At 43.9% G+C, this 17,789-nt stretch overlaps 1 protein-coding gene across 1 annotated transcript; it reads right to left on the bottom strand.

The window, feature by feature from the left end:
• Positions 1-5,683: 5,683 nt before the first annotated feature.
• On the bottom strand, positions 5,684-16,874 carry ZP2 (zona pellucida glycoprotein 2). The gene is made up of 19 exons (XM_046666408.1): positions 16,807-16,874; positions 16,617-16,715; positions 16,039-16,115; positions 15,686-15,769; positions 15,201-15,295; positions 13,680-13,832; positions 12,870-12,911; positions 12,549-12,713; positions 11,672-11,768; positions 11,392-11,573; positions 10,488-10,614; positions 9,444-9,631; positions 9,277-9,368; positions 9,045-9,169; positions 8,692-8,881; positions 7,378-7,513; positions 7,206-7,302; positions 6,664-6,747; positions 5,684-5,829 (listed from the first exon to the last, which is right to left on the bottom strand). The coding sequence occupies exons 1-19, from the start codon at positions 16,872-16,874 to the stop codon at positions 5,684-5,686; spliced, it is 2,247 nt and encodes a 748-aa protein (XP_046522364.1).
• Positions 16,875-17,789: the final 915 nt, after the last annotated feature.

Genomic DNA, 17,789 nt, shown 5'->3' with positions numbered 1-17,789 from the left:
GGAAACACAATGAAGTAATCAGGGATCTAGGCTTATCTGTTTTTACCCCGCTACTGTCAGCATCCTTAGTGTTATTTCCTCATGGTCACAAGATGGCTGCCACAGCTCGCGGAATCACAGTGTCACACCACCACACCCAAAGGGAGGGAGAAAAGGGGCTGGCCTTATATGCCTTTTTTTGAAAAGAGGGAAAATACAGAAGCCCCCTCCCAATTTCGCCTTAAATCTCATTGAACAGAACCATATCACCTGCTCACTGCTAAACAAATATCTGCAAGGGGAATGAGCCTTTATCTTGATTATTTAGCCCAATCAGGTTATAGCTCCTAGGGGTATGCCGTGCCATTCCTGATTAAAGTCAAGGTTCTCTTATGAGGGAAGAAGAGGGTGGGAAGAGAAGAAGAGGGTGGGAAGAGGGTGGGAAATCAGGATTCTGGGACCCAATTCCAATGTGTATGGGGTTTTTCCCACACCACCAAGCAATTCCATACCAGCTAGGTATCCTATAATTCAATTCAATTCTGACACTATCTACCTAGAAATAGTGTCAGATCCCACAAGTTAAGGCCTCAGTCCTACAAGACTACCCCTTCCCCACTTCCTGTTCCACTTCAGCTGCCGATTGCAGGTCCAGGTTGTCACCTGCTCTGATAGATCAGACCAGACTGGCTTAGAAGATGGGATTTTTGGACGACTCCCTCCTTGGGTTTGATTAATTTGCTAGAGCAGCTCATAGAACTCAGAGAAACAGTTTACTAACTAGATCACTGGTTTATTATAAAAGGATATAACTCAGGAACGGCCAGATGGAAGAGATGCACAGGGAAAGGTGGGGAAAGAGTGGAGCTTCCATGCCCTCTCCAGGTGTGCCACTCTCCCCAAATCTCCATGTGTTCACCAACCCGGAAGCTCTCTGACCCCTCTCCTTTTTGGATTTTTATGGAGGTTTCATTACGTAGGAATGGCTGATTAAATCCTTGGCCATTGGCGATCAATTCAACCTCTAGCCCTTTTCCTCTGCCTGGAAATCAAGGGATGGGACTGAAAGTTCCAACCCTCTATTCACGGTCGGTTCCCCTGGCAACCAGCCCAGATCCTTAGGTTACCTAGGGGCTTTCCAAAAGCCGCCTCATCAACATAACAAAAGACACCACACTCGCTCTCCACACTTAGGAAATTCCAAAGGTTTTTGGAGCTCTGTGCCAGAAATGGAGACGAACACCAAATATGTGTTTCTTATTATAAACCACAATATCACAGGGAAAGAAAGGGGGAAGAAAACCCCTTTCAATTAAGCAGCCTACACTGTCTGTCCCAGTGCACTCATGAGCGTTTTAGTTGTATTTATTCACAAAGTAAGGATCTTCAGGTGCTGTGTGATCAAAGGTCAGGGCCAAGGAGGAACTGGTTAGCTGGATCTCTAACCTCAGGCAGGGGACTCTACTCTCAAGAGGAGTGGTTACAATGCTACCTAATAGGCCAGCCTATGCATCATCAGGTAGAAACTGCTATAACCAAGACCCTGGATACGGTTGATAAGAGTGAGCACACCCCTCATGCCAGGCACTGCGTGTTCTGCCTTCTGCTGACCCCTTGCCCTGCCCACAGTGAGGCAGCTTCCCACTCCATGCACTACCACCTTCAAGCCAGAAGCAATGTAACTCCATGGATTTTCTCCTTATTGGCACAGTAGTGACCACCATCAAAAGTAATTCACATCTTGGTGCCTCAGTGGGTTGCAACTTAAATTTCCTGTCTCGTCATGGGACTTGTATTCTCAGCAATTCTTCCATTCAACCAGGATATACTATGGTTTAGAAATGAAGTTGGTTGAAACTCGAATCTGCCGAGTCCCTGAAACTGTAACCTGCTCCCAAGATCTTAGACCCTATATGCGAGCAACAGTGTGTCTGTAATACTTCTGTGATGAAGTTTGGCAGCCTCTGCCTTTGTCTAGCACAGTGATTCTTATGCGAGGGTGTATGTCAGAATCATCTGAGGAGCTTGTATTAGTTTCCTCTTGCTGCTGTAACAAATTACTACAAGCTTAGTAGCTTAAAAATAACAGAGGTTTAGGGGCCAGCCTGGTGGTGTGGTGGTGAAGTTCGTGTACTCCACCTCAGCAGCCCAGGGTTTGTGGGTTCAATCCCAGGCATGGACCTACACACCGCTCATCAAGCCATGTTGTGGTGGTGTCCCACGCACAAAATAAAGGAAGATGGGCACAGATGTTAGCTCAGGGACAATCTTCCTCAAGAAAAAAGAGGAAGATTGGTAAATCTGTGTTTGGTTTGGTTTTGTTTTGGTGAGGAAGATCAGCCCTGAGCTAATGTCTGTTGCCAGTCTTCCTCACCAAAAAATAAAAAAATAACACAAATTTATTCTTTTACAGTTCTAGAGGTCAGAAGTTTGAAATCAGTTTCACTGGGCTAAAGTCCAAGTGTCAGTGGGGCTGATTCCTTCTGGAGGCTCTCAGGGAAAATTCATTTCCTTGGCTTTTGTTTTTTTGCTTCTAGTGTTCACCTGTAATCCCTGGTTTATTGCCCCTTCCTCTTCAAAGTGCATCACTTCAATCTCTGCTCCCATCATGCTCTTTGTGGTCAAATCTCACTCTGTCTCCCTCTGCAGGGATGCTTTTGATTATATTTGAGGCCCACTAGGACAATCCAGGTCGTTTCCCCATCCAAGATCCTTAAGTTAATCAGGTGTGTAACGTCCCTTTTTGCCATGGAAGGTAACATTCACAGTGGGCTAGGATTAGAACATGGATATTTTAGGGCTGTTATTTAGCCTTCCACAGAGCCTAAACCTGCTCAGACCCCACTCCTTAAAGATTCTAGTTTAGTAGGTGGGCTCAGGACATGAATATTTTATAAAATATGTGCCTGATTAAGAACCTCTCGTCTAGCACATACCTTTATTCAACCCTCAGTTATTGTTTATAATAGTATGTCTGAGGTTTTATTTAGATGGCCCCAGTGCTGACTGGGCAGCACATACAATACACTGATTATCTCATTGAATCCTCACATGCTTCCAAAGTGGGTTTTATTCCCTTTGCACAGATGTGGAAATAGGCTTGGAGATTGTTCTGTCTGCACAAAGCTGCACAGGGAGGAAGGCGTAGATCTAGAACCCGAATCTAGCTCTTGTTCTAGAGCCCCGTACATTCCAAAAGACTGCCTGAAGCAGCAGAATGGCGCAGGGAAGCAAAGTTCAGCTTTGGAGGGGGCTTCCCATGGCACACAAATCCATTCCCAGCCCACGTAACCTCCGTCATCAGAACTGTCCAACAGAACATTAGAATCCCAAATGCCCTTCATCTACCTTCTGGCACCTGTGTTACAATTGCAGCCCATCCCTACCTGAGAAGGGAGATTGCAAACACTAGTTTGGACAAAGGAGCAGCCTCTTGGGATCTGAACTCACTCCCTTCCCACACAGTTCCTCTCCGCTGGTTAGGCTGCCTCCCCCGTGTACGATAGGATGTGTGCCTTCAGAAGTTGAGAACACGACTTTCATCTACCGCTCGTTATACTTGTTCCAGGCTACCATGGCAACAAACGTTCATCCCAGCAGCTGCTCCGCAGCCAGCTTGGCTTTCTCTCCCAAAGTTCTGCCCCAGCATTTATGACAGACACTTCAGAACCAAGTCCTGTCGTGGGGCGGCCTTGAGGCCCAGGTCACTTGTGAGTCTACACAAACAGACCAACTCGTGGATGAGAGGCTCCAGCCTCGCCATCGAGATACTATGATATCTTGGACTACGCCAGGACTTAAGTTGCTCATCTGTAAGAATGTACGTTTCTAGCAAAGTGTTTTTCAAGTTGTGGGTAGTGACTCATTAGAGGGTGTGCTCATTTCCTATCGCTGCTGTAACAATTCAAATTTAGTGGCTTAAAGCGATGCAGATTTTACAACCCTGGAATTCAGAAGTCCACAATGAGGCAGCAGGGCCATGCTCCTTCTGGAGGCTTTGGGGAAGAATCCATTTCCTTGCCATTCCCAACTATTATAGGCTGCTCGCCTTCCTTGGCTTGTGGCCCACATCAGTCAAGACTTCTGCTTCCACTGGGACGGACATCTTCTCTGTCTCGGACCCTCCTACCTGTTTTACAAGGGCCCACTTGGCTAATCTCCCCATGTCAAGACCCTTAGCCCCAGCTACAAAGTCCTTTTGGGGCCATGTAAGGGTAACAGTATTCACAGGTTCTGGAGATTAGGATGTGGACGTGTTGGGGATGGTCATTATTCAGTCTACCACATGGGGTCAGAAAGCCATTTAAGTAGCCAGTTTTTTTTTTTTTAAATGCCATTTTAAAAAGTGCAGCACATACACTGTTTCTGGTTCTAATGTGTAGCACTGCAAAATGTAGTCTCAGAAAAGTTTGAATCTAAGATCATTTGTTTTATTATTAGCAGATTAATGCCTTATTCCCTTATATAGCAAAGTCCAAAAGATGGCCTTGATGAGAACTTGAACTTTTGACCCTTATTACTCTAAAAAGACCAGCCCTTTCACACAACGTAAATGCAGTTGTTTCCTTCCCCACACTTGAGTTTTACCACATAGATCTAACGAAAGGATTTAGAATGAAAGGGGGTGTTGGAAGAGAAAGCAGAAGAATTCAATATTAAAGACCTACAGTGTCACCTGGTGACCAAGTATATATGATATTCTTTCCTCAAGGAGGTTAGTTTTGAAAAACCCAGGAGTATGACAGGTCACCGTTGAGGGTTGAAGTCCACAAATAAAGACGTCCATATTTCTATTTTCACCTCCCTGCCATGTACAGCGACTTAGAAGCTTTACACCTTTTTTCCTAGCAAAGGTCTGCTTTAGATCCAGACTTTCTAGGCGAAGGATACAAGTGAACTTATTTCTGCATTAGATATCTTGAAGATGGTCTGGTAGAGATACAGTGTGAAGCAAACACTGGTCATATTGCAGATGTATAATTGCAGCCTAGCATAAGATGGGGCACCCTCAGGAGGAGGTAATAATCAAGTGTAGGTAGCAGGAAAGTAGCTCTCCAGGCTCAGCTGAGAGGCTGGTGTTCAGCTGTGGAGACTTAATGTGACCAGGAATGTTGTGATTGCCCTTAAGGAAGCTAGTACCAGATCCCAAAGGGGCTTGCTGGTCTTTAATGGGATGGGAGTATAGGGAGGGCATGTGACTGAATGCCTTTATGTCCTCAGGGAAAGTAGTCTACTTATTTGAAAGAGTAATTTGAGTTAATATTTCCTAAGTTGAATACTAGATTTCTGTCGGAACACCTGGTTTCCCTTCCCTTCTGGAGAATGGAAGTTATGCCAACGATTAGGGGTGGCTTCCGGCCCTCTCATCCTGTGTATACAAATGGAGAGGTAAGAGACAGTCACCTAAATGCACCCCCAGAGGTGGGCTGTAGCTAAGCTCCACTATTGATTGAGTTCTCTGGGACTACCAGTTTTGGGAGTTGGGGAGTTGGGGGGCAGTTCCTAAAAAGCTAAATGGCAGGAAGCAATTAAGTCATAAATTTCCTTCTTCACATCCACACAGACCAAACCCTGCCCAGAGGGTTGTGGATAGGCACTGCATTCACTCTCAGTGACCACAAGAAACAATCCTTGAATTCCATCTAATCTTAACGAGAAGAGAGAAGCAAGAGGCTTACTTCAACCACTTTATTTGACAATCTACTTAGTGGTTTAACATCATGGTTCTTTTCTTGTGCAGGTAACTGATGAAGCCTAGGGTTGCCACAACACCTCCTAAGGCAACCACAGCAACTATAGTTTTAAAAGCAATATATCCAGCAGTCTCGTGCCCTTTAGTGTCCACAACACCTGGAAATGAAGCAGATATTCAAGTCTTAAGATATTTAAATCATAAGCATAAGTTGAAGCTAAAGCTTTACATGTTAAGGCTCCCCAGAGAAGGAAGTGAAGTTAAGCCTCAGAGGACTCATTTGGAAAGCTTGCAACAGGGTATTACCCCTTGAACCAGCCTCCTCTCCCACTGCCATTGCCACTTGCTTTTACTAACCTTAATCAATGGAAGGGACCTTGTAGTCCCAGCCTGTTTAGCACAACATCCTGGCCCTAACAAATGTGGTTAGCTGTCCTAAGTGTAATTCTTGCAGGTTATTAGTTAGGGATTTGAGACAGCTTAATTTCAAATTCTAGGCCTAAATCAAGACCATCTGGGATAAGGACATGGGATATTAACAGGAACATAATTTAATACAGGCTTAAGTTTAACAATAGGAAGACACATGCCTTATGACCTATTAGTCCTACTTCTAGAAACATATGTTGAAGTTCTTGTATAGTGGGCAGAGACTTAAGAGGATTCCAACATGGCGTTAGTGACAAAACTGGAAGTCACCTAGATGGAATCCTATATAGCTAGTAACAGTGGGGTAGGTCTCTGCAGATATAAGATGGCTAAAACAAGTAAAGCAAGTTATAGAACGGTAGGCAGAATATATGATCCCGCTTGTGTTAAAGGGGGATTTTTGGAAGGGTGCACAAGAGACTTAAAAGCTATCCCTGAAGAGATTGTCTTTTATTCTTCTCTTGTCTAGGTTGACCACAAGTGTGTGTTATTTATGTGTAATTAAATTTGACATAAAGCCAAGAACTGGAGTCCAGGAAGTACGCCAGGCTTTAAATCCATACCTCTGAATGAAGAGTCATCTGACAACAGAAGGATGGGTCCTGGGAGACTTACTAGAGTTCTCTCTTGCTCAGTGGTCCCTGCGTCTGGAGACAGATAATACAGTTTGTCTGACCTCTGGAGCAGTGAGGAGTGGTAAGAGGTGTGTCGACGGAATTCCTAGAGCAGATCTCTATAGAGTCCCTGCTCATCTAGGTAGTTTTGCCTTCTTTGCAGGAGCGGGCACATGCCTTACTATAAGAACAGGAGGAACTCTCAAAGAATCTCCAGAGATTAAGTTCCAGGTCTACCTAGACTCAGGAAGAATGACTTTTTAGGGTTAAGTCTGCAAAAGCTAAGGCTATAGCTCATGTGCAAAAAACAAAGTTATCCGTAGAACTGATCCAGAGCCTGCCCATCTCGGACTCACAGGTCAGACAGACTGGGCCAAGGTTTCTTGGGCTCTCAGGACTAGGTGAAGGATGAGGCACTCATCCTTATTTAAGTTCTGAAACGATGAGACTTGCTTTGAGTAAATTCACAGTAATGAGGACTTGAATTTTACCTCGCCTGCTTCTGGATGACAGAGGGCAAGTCGCAGAACACAGAGGGGAGTCAGGAGACAATATATTGCAGATTAAGGCTCTACAGTGGAAGTAGACCTGTAGACAGGGGGAGAGAAGTGGAATCGATGGACTCACATTCAATCTTCCCCAGGTGACTTGTTCGTCACTTACCAGGCTAGAGAGCACTTGGGCTTCTGATAGGAAGGCGAAGGTCTTCACATCAAACCTCTGATAGTGATTTGGATAGGTCACAGAGGACTCAACCGGATGGAAGGTGGTTCTGTAGTTGTCCAGGTTGTATTCACAGCTAGGAGGCAGGTACCGGGGGCAGGTGGCAGAGGGCAAGGGGACAACACGTCAGCCACAATCACTCCCAAGTCTGACTCAGTGTTTGCCCAAATTCAGTCATGTGTGACACCTCCAGGACTATTGCTGTACCTTCTACCTGTACCTTTACTGGATACACCTCTGACGTGGCCTATCCGACAGTATCTATGAAATCATAAGTTGTACCTGCTGTTGCACAATTTAGGCACCTATTTGTTTGCCAGCTAAACTCATCAAGAACTACAAGTTTTACATGTAGCTCTGAGTGCCTATTATGTCTGGGGCAGTTAGTATATTTCAGTGACAAAAGGCAGAGAACTCCTGCCATTTTATATCTTAGATGCTAGCAGGGGGTGATAACTATAAAGTAGTAGGTTAGGTGGTAAGTACCAAGGAAGGAGACCAGCATAAAGGGGCAGGAGGGTCAGGATAGGCTTCTTGGAGAAGGGAACACTTGAGCAAGTCTTTAATGGAATGAAGGAAGGAGATGTGAATGCACTGGCTACACATGGTCCTGGGGAAGGAGTATACCTGGAGGTTAAGAGCTCAACAGATGACAAGAGCATCAAGAAAGCTAAGATGCAGTTCTATCAAGTTGCAGACCCCTGCAGGCAGAGCTGAGAGGACAAACACTAGTGCACAAGCATGTGTAGTCACAGCTTCAGAGCATTATGGTGTTCAGGTCTAGAGTCAGATGGGTATTCAAAGGCCACCATTTACTAAATATGACTTTGGGCTAGTTACTAAGCAGCAAGCTTGAGTTTCTTCGTGAGGTGGCCAGTGTCTCTCACAGAATGATGAGGTTCAAATGCCTGTTCAAATATACACCACTATGCCTGGCACACTGGTATTCAATAAATGGATTAAATGATTGGTGATCAATAAATGGATAAGAACTGAAGATCTGTTTTCTCTCCAGATAGAGAGTAGAGTATTAGAGCCAGACTTCCTTGGGAAAGATCCCATTCTTCTAGATTCAAGGGTAATAGGAAAGCATGAGTCACTTCATTAGACGAAGGACTGATCACTAAGAAATAAAGACAAAAGTCAGGGCCTTTGTGTTTTATAGTACTCCTCTGAAACCCAAGGGCTTTTATTCTCTCTTCACTGGCAGTTTGATGGATTTGCTGGGCTACCTTGTGTGTGGAGAATACCTACCCATCCACAACAATATTCCACTGTGGGAGAGAGGCTGGGTCCATGGTGGGCGTTGCCCAGCAGTCATCTAAGACCAGCTTGATGTTGGGGTCAGTCCTGTTTAGGATTCTCACTTCCAGGTAAATTGGTTGGCGGAGGTATCTCATTACAGGGTACTCCTTGTCCCCATAAGGTTGCAGGTAGGAGTTATCTGAAATGGAATCGATACTCTTTAGTACTCAAGTAGTTGATGGTTGCAACAAGAGCTTAAGCATCACTACTACTCCATTAGTCTGGCAGCATCAGAACATTCATTTTAGGGAAGAGTTCTCCAGAAGGATTTAAGCAGATTTCTTTAGGTTGTGATGTCTCACCTGGGTAGGTTTGCAGGATCAAGGCAAGTTGACCTGGCTTCACTGAGGCCACTGGAGGAGGAACACTTTCGATGTTGGTATTTATTAGCATATCATCCCTGCTATAGTGGCACTTCACTGTCATTCTGTAAGAGTGGACGGGTGTGACAGGGATAGTACAAGAAGTTTTAGGTTAAAAGACTGCTTGAATTTAATCCAGAGCTTAAAAAATAAAGTAGCAGTTGTATCACACCTGAATTCACTGTCTCTGGAAATTGTGCTTGGAGGAAGGTCTGCCCATAGAGCATGTATTTCATTTTCATAGATGAACGTGTCATTCTCGAACTTGAAGTAAGAGAAAATGGTCAACTAGTTACCTCAAAGATAAGTCTTAATCTCTTGCTATCTACCAGTACTAACCTTATGTCTTGTTCCACATCCATTCAGGGGTATGTGAAACCGTACCAGCCCCTGAGATGGAGCTTTGAAGGTAGGCTGGCAGGATGAGTCCCCCACCATGAGGGTATCCAAGTTGAGAGCTGGATTTGTTTGATGGCTGTAGACCTCGATGTCCATAAACCCATCCTGAGTACACAGCTCACCTGTAACTAGATAGTAGTAAGAGGTTAAGTTTGTCTGCCATGTGAATATTGTTTTCTACTAACCTTGAATTGTGATGAGGGAAAGTTTGGATTTTCACCAGGAGGCACCAGAATTTGTCTTAAGTCTTCAGGAAGATACTTCGATAAGCAGCTTGGGTTACAAGAGGAGACCCTAAAGTACCTAGACAACAGTGAAGCTGCTCTGTGTGAATGGAAGGATTTTTCATCCAAAGGAAGAAGGAGAAGGAGACGCAGAAGTGCCATGTGAAATAAGAGACCAGTGACAAAATCCTGATGAAGGATTAGGTTTAAGAGTCAGATTCTTCATGGCTTCAAGTGTAACGCCTTGTGTCACTACGTCCCTTCTTTCAAGGCTCATAAATCCTTAGTGGTTTGGGGTGAAGCTGAGGCAGGAACTAACTTTCCCTATTAGGCTTGACCTGGTACAGATCAGCTGATAGGAGAAGCACAGGGGCAGAGGCCAAACTGAATGGGAGGATACACCCCCTCCATATTTTGAGGAATTTGCAAGAGTTTGGGGAAAATCTATTAAGTATTTAGAGTCCCTCTCATTACAGGTTTGAGACAACCTTATTTAGATGGTGGTCTTAGGCTCCTAACATGAAATATCCAGATTACTTAAACCTGAGGCGGTTATAGTGAGATCTACCTGTATGTAAATTTTGGGAGTGTTGTCTTCATTAGGGCCCTGCCATAGCACCTAGACTGAACTTTCTGATCTCCAGTCTTTCGTTTCCTCAAAGTGTAAGTAATACAGAATCTGAACTTCTACACACTTTCCCACATGCACAAGAGCTAAGGGAGGAAAGAACGTAGAAAATCTGTAAGAAAAGGTCTTTACCTATAGAAACTGATGACTCACAGAGACACTCAGGATAAACCACCATGGACACTGTCTCCAGTTGGACGTAAAAGGTCAGCTTGAGTGAAGGTAAGTAGAACTGATAGGGGAGGCATTTTTCAGAGAACTGAAATGCAAGAATATCAATTAGCAGCCACGACTGTCAGGGCCCAGAGCAGTCACAGGGAGGCAGGAAGGAAGTACATTCAATATCGGCAAGGTACACTCCAGACTTATTCTGGTTTCCCCTGAAGCCAGAACAAGAGAGACCCTATCACTTCTCCAGATCAGGATGCTTCCCTAGGCAGGAAATTTATTGCTTTAAACTCATGCCCTAGAGTACCCGACACTGCATGTTCTTTGTACCAGGTACTAAAGCTTGAATTAACAGATCAAATTCCAAAGAGCTGAGTACCCTGCCAAGCCAGGTCTGAGTGAAAAGGACACTATAAATAATGTTATAAAGTGTTATTGCAAAACACATACCATGATATAAGATTATTCTCTGCTGTCCTTGGCAATTCCTTCAGTCAAGACTGGCCTCAGTGAGGACAGTTTGGGACCCTTATGTTTAGATTAAGCTGTCTTGTTTTTAATAGGGCATAAGGGTTTTAATAGGGATTCATCGTTAGAAACTTGAAAGCAGTTTCTACTATTCAATGAGCTGAGAAAAACTTAGGAAGACTTCCATGACGGAGGTTAAAGAGGCTTGGTGTTTGAGAGTGAATCTCAGTTACTGAGAATTCACTTATGCAAAGTGATCAAATGAGGCCGTCCAAAGTTTGAATCTACTCCCCCAGCAGTTAGAGTTCATAGACAAGTCACCAGCTGTATCAGGATTACCTACAAGACTAAGCTGCAAGTCAGGCTTCCATAAAGCTCACTGGTTGATAATGGCACATACTTTTGCTTTGAGAAGGGTTTTGCTGAAGTGCAGTCTCAAGCCATTCGTTGCCTCCATATCAATTTCATTGTTGTGCAACTGGCTGGCAGCAATCTTCCTGTTTTCAAAGCTCACAGATTTTAACTTCCCAGGAAACTCTGGTATGTCGAGAGTCATGTGTGTGGCATTACAGGTCACAGGACCTAGAAGGAATGACCATCAGAAAGCCCATGATCAGCCTTGATTAAGTCCCCAGAGCAATGTCTCCCACAACTGGAGTTGCCCCTTACTAGGGCCTTACCTGACATACAAATCACTTGTGATGATAAGATGACCTTCTGCCCAGGAGACACATATGTAAGCTTCAGAGGCACCATGTAGAGATGACTGTTACCTTGCTGAGTGGAGGAGTGGAGTATTTTTTAAAACATTGGTTTACTTGCATTTCTAACCAGAGCTAGAAGAATAGTTAGGGTAAGCATACACTCACGTATTGGGTACTGTTTGGGCCCAAGTAGAATTTAGGCATTCTGTCCAATAATTGTTCTGCAGGTGCTCTAGTTTTAAAATCTTGCACTTTGTAACATCTGGCAAGCTAGTGTTGTCTACCGATGTGATCTGTAGCTGATCCTTTCTAGGCAGATATGAGCAGAAGCTGTTCTTATGACTATTTTATGGTATCAGCGTTCAGAGAGAATGTTTACATGACTCAGCTGTCTGTTTATACTCAGTGTGTAGCAGGACTATTAAGATGGCTGACACTTGAGCATTTGGGTGCCAGGACCTGCTCTAAGTACTCTGTCTGGCACATTAACTCATTTAATGTTGTGTCTCGATTGTTGGCCCAAAAAGCACCCATACCTGGTATAACACACAATATAGGACAATGCTAAAACAGAACACCTTACTTCATAACAGACTTTAGTAGTACCCTACCTCTACTTTAGGTAGTAGATTTAAGTCTGTAGGGAAGAGGGAGAGCAGATTGAAGTAAGGACCACATCTGTTTGTTCACCATTGTATCTTGAGGACTCAGTGCAGTATTTGGCACATAGTGGGCATTAAGATACACGTTGAATGAGCTGTATTCCCATTTTATTTGAAGACATGGTTGAGATCATGTTGGATTTAGAAATATTCGTCTTTGCCTGGGTGGTGGTACAAAGATTCATACCTACCGTGTAGTGAGTCACTCCAGTGGCATTGAACAACACTTGGATGATTATCTTCTTGTTATCAATCAGGAGATTATATCCTTGTGTCATGGCCTCCCAAAGGGTCAGAGTTTGGGCTCTTGTGCCATCACCAACCTCAATGATCCATCCCATCTGAGAATCAGGATCCTAGAGCCAAAAGTTTCACTTGGAGGATTGGTGCTCACCTTAACCCCAAGACTACTGTTGTCTATTTAATATTTTAATCAGGATTAAAGTTATATCACCTTGTAATTTAGAACTAAAGATTACTTAGGTCTGTGATTTAAAAGATTACTTTCATACCGAACTCTCATCAGCCATGCCAGGAAAAATCTGAAAGGTAAACTGGAAGAAAAAAAAAAAAGTCATGATGTGAGGCTTTGATTTGGGGAAGAAATTTTCTGAGATCGTGCTACCTGACAGTAAGTGGAAAACACCCAGAGCAACTGCCGTGTAGTTCTTACATCAAGAGGCCTGGCCGTGGGATGCAGTAGCAGCAGCACAGGACAGTCAGGAATCCCAGCTGTGCCCTTAGACATCATTTCACCTTTTTGAGCTTCTGATACCAAAAGGCAATTGGAAAGTCTAAGCTCCCTTCTAGTTGTAAGTTGAGACACAAGGTTCTTAAATGCACAGCTTTTTGCTATGTCCATAAAAACCAAGTATTATAGCAAGCCATGCAGTTCGACGTCCATTGTTGGTATCAGCTTTGTTACACTATAAAGTCCCTGAGTGATTGAGCCGTTTTGCTTATTTACTATATCCTAGTATCTGGCATAGGGCCTGGCATGTGGTAGGGATTCAGTTTGTCAAATTATCAATGTGATTGCAGCTACCATTGAATCCTTTCTGTTGTCAGGCATGATGTGCTAAGCACTGTATATGCTCTCAGTCAATTCTTACAGCCACCCTATGAGGTAAGTGTTATTGTCCCCCATGTCAGACTTGGAAACAAAGGCTCAGGGGGTTAAGAAATCAATCCAAAGCCACACAGCCAGTAAGTAATGAATACAGGATTGCAATCCTGATTCAGCTTCTAAGCTCAGCTCTTTCTAGACCGCCACGTTTTCTCTGCAGTAGCCATAGGAGAAGCAGTCAGCCTGTTTCACTCACAGACATGAAATCCTTCAGGCAGATTGTGGATCCTGAATGCTCATGGGTTTCTTCTGCTTGCATAACTGGACAGCTGATCTGATATACGACCTCCTCACGTTTTAAAGCAGCACTGTTGTCCACTAGTCTGATGGTCATCTGGTGCCGGCCAAGCTGTGTGAAAGTGGCATAGTAAGAACGTAGTAATTACTGGTACCTCAGTGGGAAAGGCGATTCCAGAATGCCATCTGACCCAGCTGAGTGGCAAAACTTCGAAGTTACCAATACCATAGGTTCTAGAAGGTACCTCATTCCTATGCCAGGAGACTCTATAGCTAGCCCTTTTAGACATTCCAAGACAGACCCATACATCTGCAGAGAACGGTTCCTTGAGCTTCAGGGACTGGAGTTCAGTTTTCATTTTCTTCCTACATTTACCTTATCTCTGAGTATCATGGTCCTGGATGGTTTGGGGCCTCTACCAAGTCATGCAAATACACTTATTGAGCACCTGCATAGCAGCCATTGTGGCTGTGCAGGGCAGAGCCATCTTTGTTATTTCCCCTGGCTTAGAGAACTCAGTCTGAAGTAGGAGTCAGTCAACATTCTTCTGTTAAGTGTTAGATCTTAAGGAATGCAACTCTAAGCTTCCTAAAGTTGGAAATGGCTGTTTCAGAAAGGAAAAATTTAATTACTAGAGATTGTCACTGCAGAATCAGGTGAAGTGGCCTGTTAAACATGCTGATTTCTAGGACACACCCCAGACCTACTAAGTCATCAACTAAATGAACTAAATCTGTACTTTCCAAGTTCCCCAAGTGATTCTTTGCACATTAAAGCTTGAGAACTGCTTGGAAAAGTTGCTTCTACTGCTCCTATTAACCCTGATTGGGCTGTGCTGTTGCTTGGCAATACTCTCAGCTGCGGCTTGCCTTCCAACACCTGTTTCTACAGCATAGATGTTCTCTATTTGCCAGCACCAAAATAGTCTCCCATTTCCCATGAGGGTTACAGATCAAAATAGCTCATGTTTGAGCATTCGTTGTGTCTAGTTTCTGCACCAACTCCTTCATCTGCATTATGTCATTAGTCTTTAGATACCCTGTGGAGAGGTACCATAATTCCCATTTTCCACTGGACAAGCAGAGGCTTAGAAAGGTTGGCTTACTTGCCCAAGTTCACACCTAGATAGTGGCAGAACCAGGACTCAAACCCAAGGCCTGAGTTTCTCAGTCTCAGCATTATTGGCATTTCAGGCCTGATAATTCTGTGTTATGGGGGCCACCCTGGGCAATGTAGGCTATTTAGCAGCTTCCTTGGCTTGTGCCAGTGGCAGCCTCTCCACCTGCCAGTTGTGATAACCAAGAGCGTCTTCCAAAATGTCTCTAAACATTGCCAAATGTCTTCTGGGCAGACAAAAAAGAATTACCCCTAGTTGAGAACCACTGTTCTAGTCCAAAGCCTCTATCCTTAACTACTAGGTTATTATTAGTAACTACTAGGTTATTACTTCCCAAGTTAATCCTCAAAGCAATTACTTACCACTCTCCTAGTACAGGTCTCATATGGGGCCTTCAGGGTGAGCTTTTCTGGGTCCAGGTCATGAGTGCAGTTCAGCATTTCAAGACCAGAGGGATCTAGAGAAGCCAGAGCAGTTTAGACAGAGGATGGCCAAGAAGTACATTTCAGTGAGTCAACCAAAGCTACATATCCACAACTGTCAATTGATTTCTAAGGTACTTCAATCACTTTTTATTGTCCCAATTGGATTATATGACTCAAGCTTTGAGAGATACTGTGATTTGCAGCTAAAAATTTCCCAGAGGATTCTGAGATAAGACAGGTTTCCAGGGAAAGACAAGGTCTTTCACCCTTGGTGGCCTCGTGCAAATCAGAGACCCCTGTGGTATCGTGAGATTTGGATGCCAGTGGTTCCAGTTTGTATACCCTGCTCACCAGAAAAATGGGGCTGGCCTTGAGCCAAAGGCTTTCTACTAAGTAAGACTAAGTTAACACACATTACTTACCCACCACAGATGCATGCCATTTCTTGGGGCCAAGATGGCTTGGAAGCTCCACTATCATTCTATCTTTATAGCAAGTGACAGTACCTGAGGAGCAGAGAAAGCGCTTGGGGCATCTTTGAGTTACAGGAGGCGTGATTCCTACAGAAGTGTATAAAGGGACCCCTCCTCTCCAATAGGCATCAGAGAAGATGCCAGTTGGGAAAGGCAAATCTTATTCCCTACCCTCGGGAGCTCACAAACTGGTGGGAAAGATGTAACTACAACACAAGATACCAAGAACTGTAAGGAAGGTTATCATTTAAATGTCTAGGGCTTTCTGAAGCACTCCAGGGAAAAGCCTGGATTTGGATTACCAAGCACACATGCAGGAACCAGGCTCGAACCTTGACAGTGGAGCTGATGGAGGTGGGGATGGTAGGCCTGTGAAGAACTGGAAAACAAAAGTTTTATCTAAAGATTTTTCAATTTGAAGTTTAAAAAGTGCCCTAGGTAAACCCAAGAACACTTTTTAAAAGCTAATTTCTGCCTATAATCTGCCACTCTGCATCCTCTGACTCAGATGAAAGTTCAAAGAAACTCCTCGTTTTAAGTGGAACAGCTCCAATGTTGTCTGTTATATTGGTGCTTTCCTTGAGCATGAGTTTGCGTTTGAAGACTACTTCTCCCAGAGATGGGAGTTTAGTGTTGTGGTTTGCTGTTCTTCAGATTCCGTAAAGCTTGAGGCAGGGAGGGAATAGAAGGAAGCCCAGGTGTTTTCACAAGCTCTTTTGTTTAGCTAGTATAGCAAGCCATGGGTAAGCAATGGAAACATCCAGTGACCTAATCAAGGTAAGAAAGGGGCTGAAGGGAGATTGACCCATGTTTGTGTTTCCTGGCCATCTAACACCCTAGCTGCAACATGTTTGAGAGATGCTAAGGTCATTTCCCTCACCCAAGAGGCATACCTGAGAAGTCAGGATTCACCAACTTAGCACCTCCTGCATTCACCAAAGTCACAAGGGCAAAGAATAGAGAAAGTGACCTGTAGACACTGGAAGGGGATGGGGGAGAGAGTTAAGGAGGAAAGAACTTAAGCAGACAAGGCCTTTGCATCCCCTCCCTCTGCCTACAGAATTACTCACCTCCAGTCTGTACTGGAGTCCCTCCAGCTTGAGGGACTCCCACAATCTCCTCTCTGCCTGTGCGCCATGGCCAAAGGCATCACCAAATCAACAGGTAGAGGGATGGGCTGCTGTGTGCTTTTATAGTGGAAACAGGACCTGCCCTTCCTCTGTCGCTATTGGAGACACCTGAATCTTCTCCAGCCCTCCCAGCTGACAGGGAGGGATTTGGGATGGGAGAGGTGTTCTAGAAGGCCCGAAATAAGCAGAGTTCTGCTCTTCCTAATACTCACCTTGGGTATTCCACCAGCTGCTCTATGGGCCAGCCATAAGATCAATGTTCCCTGAGATTAGCTCTGTTTGAATGAATTGGTGTTTTTCTCCATAATACTGGGAAAAATTAGGATCTTTTTGACAAAATACTTATGACTCCAATGCAGAGTGAAAGAGGGTGGTGGGCTTTGTTGAGGAAAGACCATCTCTTGTTCATACCATTTTAAAGTAACAAACCTGTCTTTTAAGTAACCCCTAGTCTCCTGGCTGTTGTGGACATCATGCTGGCAATGTGCATGAAGAAGTACCTTTAAAAAAATCGATGAAGCTTTGTTTTCCCCCAAGTATAAATTTTCAGCTTACTGCAAGAAATGCAGACAATTAGGGAAGGATATAGAGAAAAGGAAAATGTCAGCCATAATCTTGCCACCATCAATATTTAGGTACATAATTTTATGTACTTTTTCTACAAACACGACACACACTTAAAACAACAACAACAACCTGGGATTGAGGTTTAGACTATGTTTTTTAACCTACTTTTACTACTTTACATGGTATGGACATTTTTCATATCAAAGATCTCCCTTACCTTTTTTAGGGTTGCATAATATTCAATGTCTAAGTAAATCAGTGTTCTCTAATGATGGACATTAAGATGGCTTCCAATTTTTCATCATTATGAACAATAATATGATGGACATTCTTGTACATTTCCCTGGTTATCCGTC

This window comes from Equus quagga, chromosome 7, assembly GCF_021613505.1.
Source record: "Equus quagga isolate Etosha38 chromosome 7, UCLA_HA_Equagga_1.0, whole genome shotgun sequence".
NCBI classification, from domain to species: Eukaryota; Metazoa; Chordata; class Mammalia; order Perissodactyla; family Equidae; genus Equus; species Equus quagga.
This window is presented reverse-complemented; position numbering and strand designations above follow the sequence as displayed.

What these genes read in the sequence shown, in the direction of transcription:
- ZP2 (XM_046666408.1), bottom strand. Translation starts at nt 16,874, where the DNA reads ATGGCGCACAGGCAGAGAGGAGATTGTGGGAGTCCCTCAAGCTGGAGG. An exon ending in TTCTCAGGTATGCCTCTTGG is followed by an intron (nt 16,116 to 16,616) that starts GTGAGGGAAATG and finishes TTTGTTTTCCAG; the next exon opens with TTCTTCACAGGCCTACCATC. An exon ending in AAACCCTTCTCAAAGCAAAA is followed by an intron (nt 10,615 to 11,391) that starts GTATGTGCCATT and finishes CTTGCATTTCAG; the next exon opens with TTCTCTGAAAAATGCCTCCC.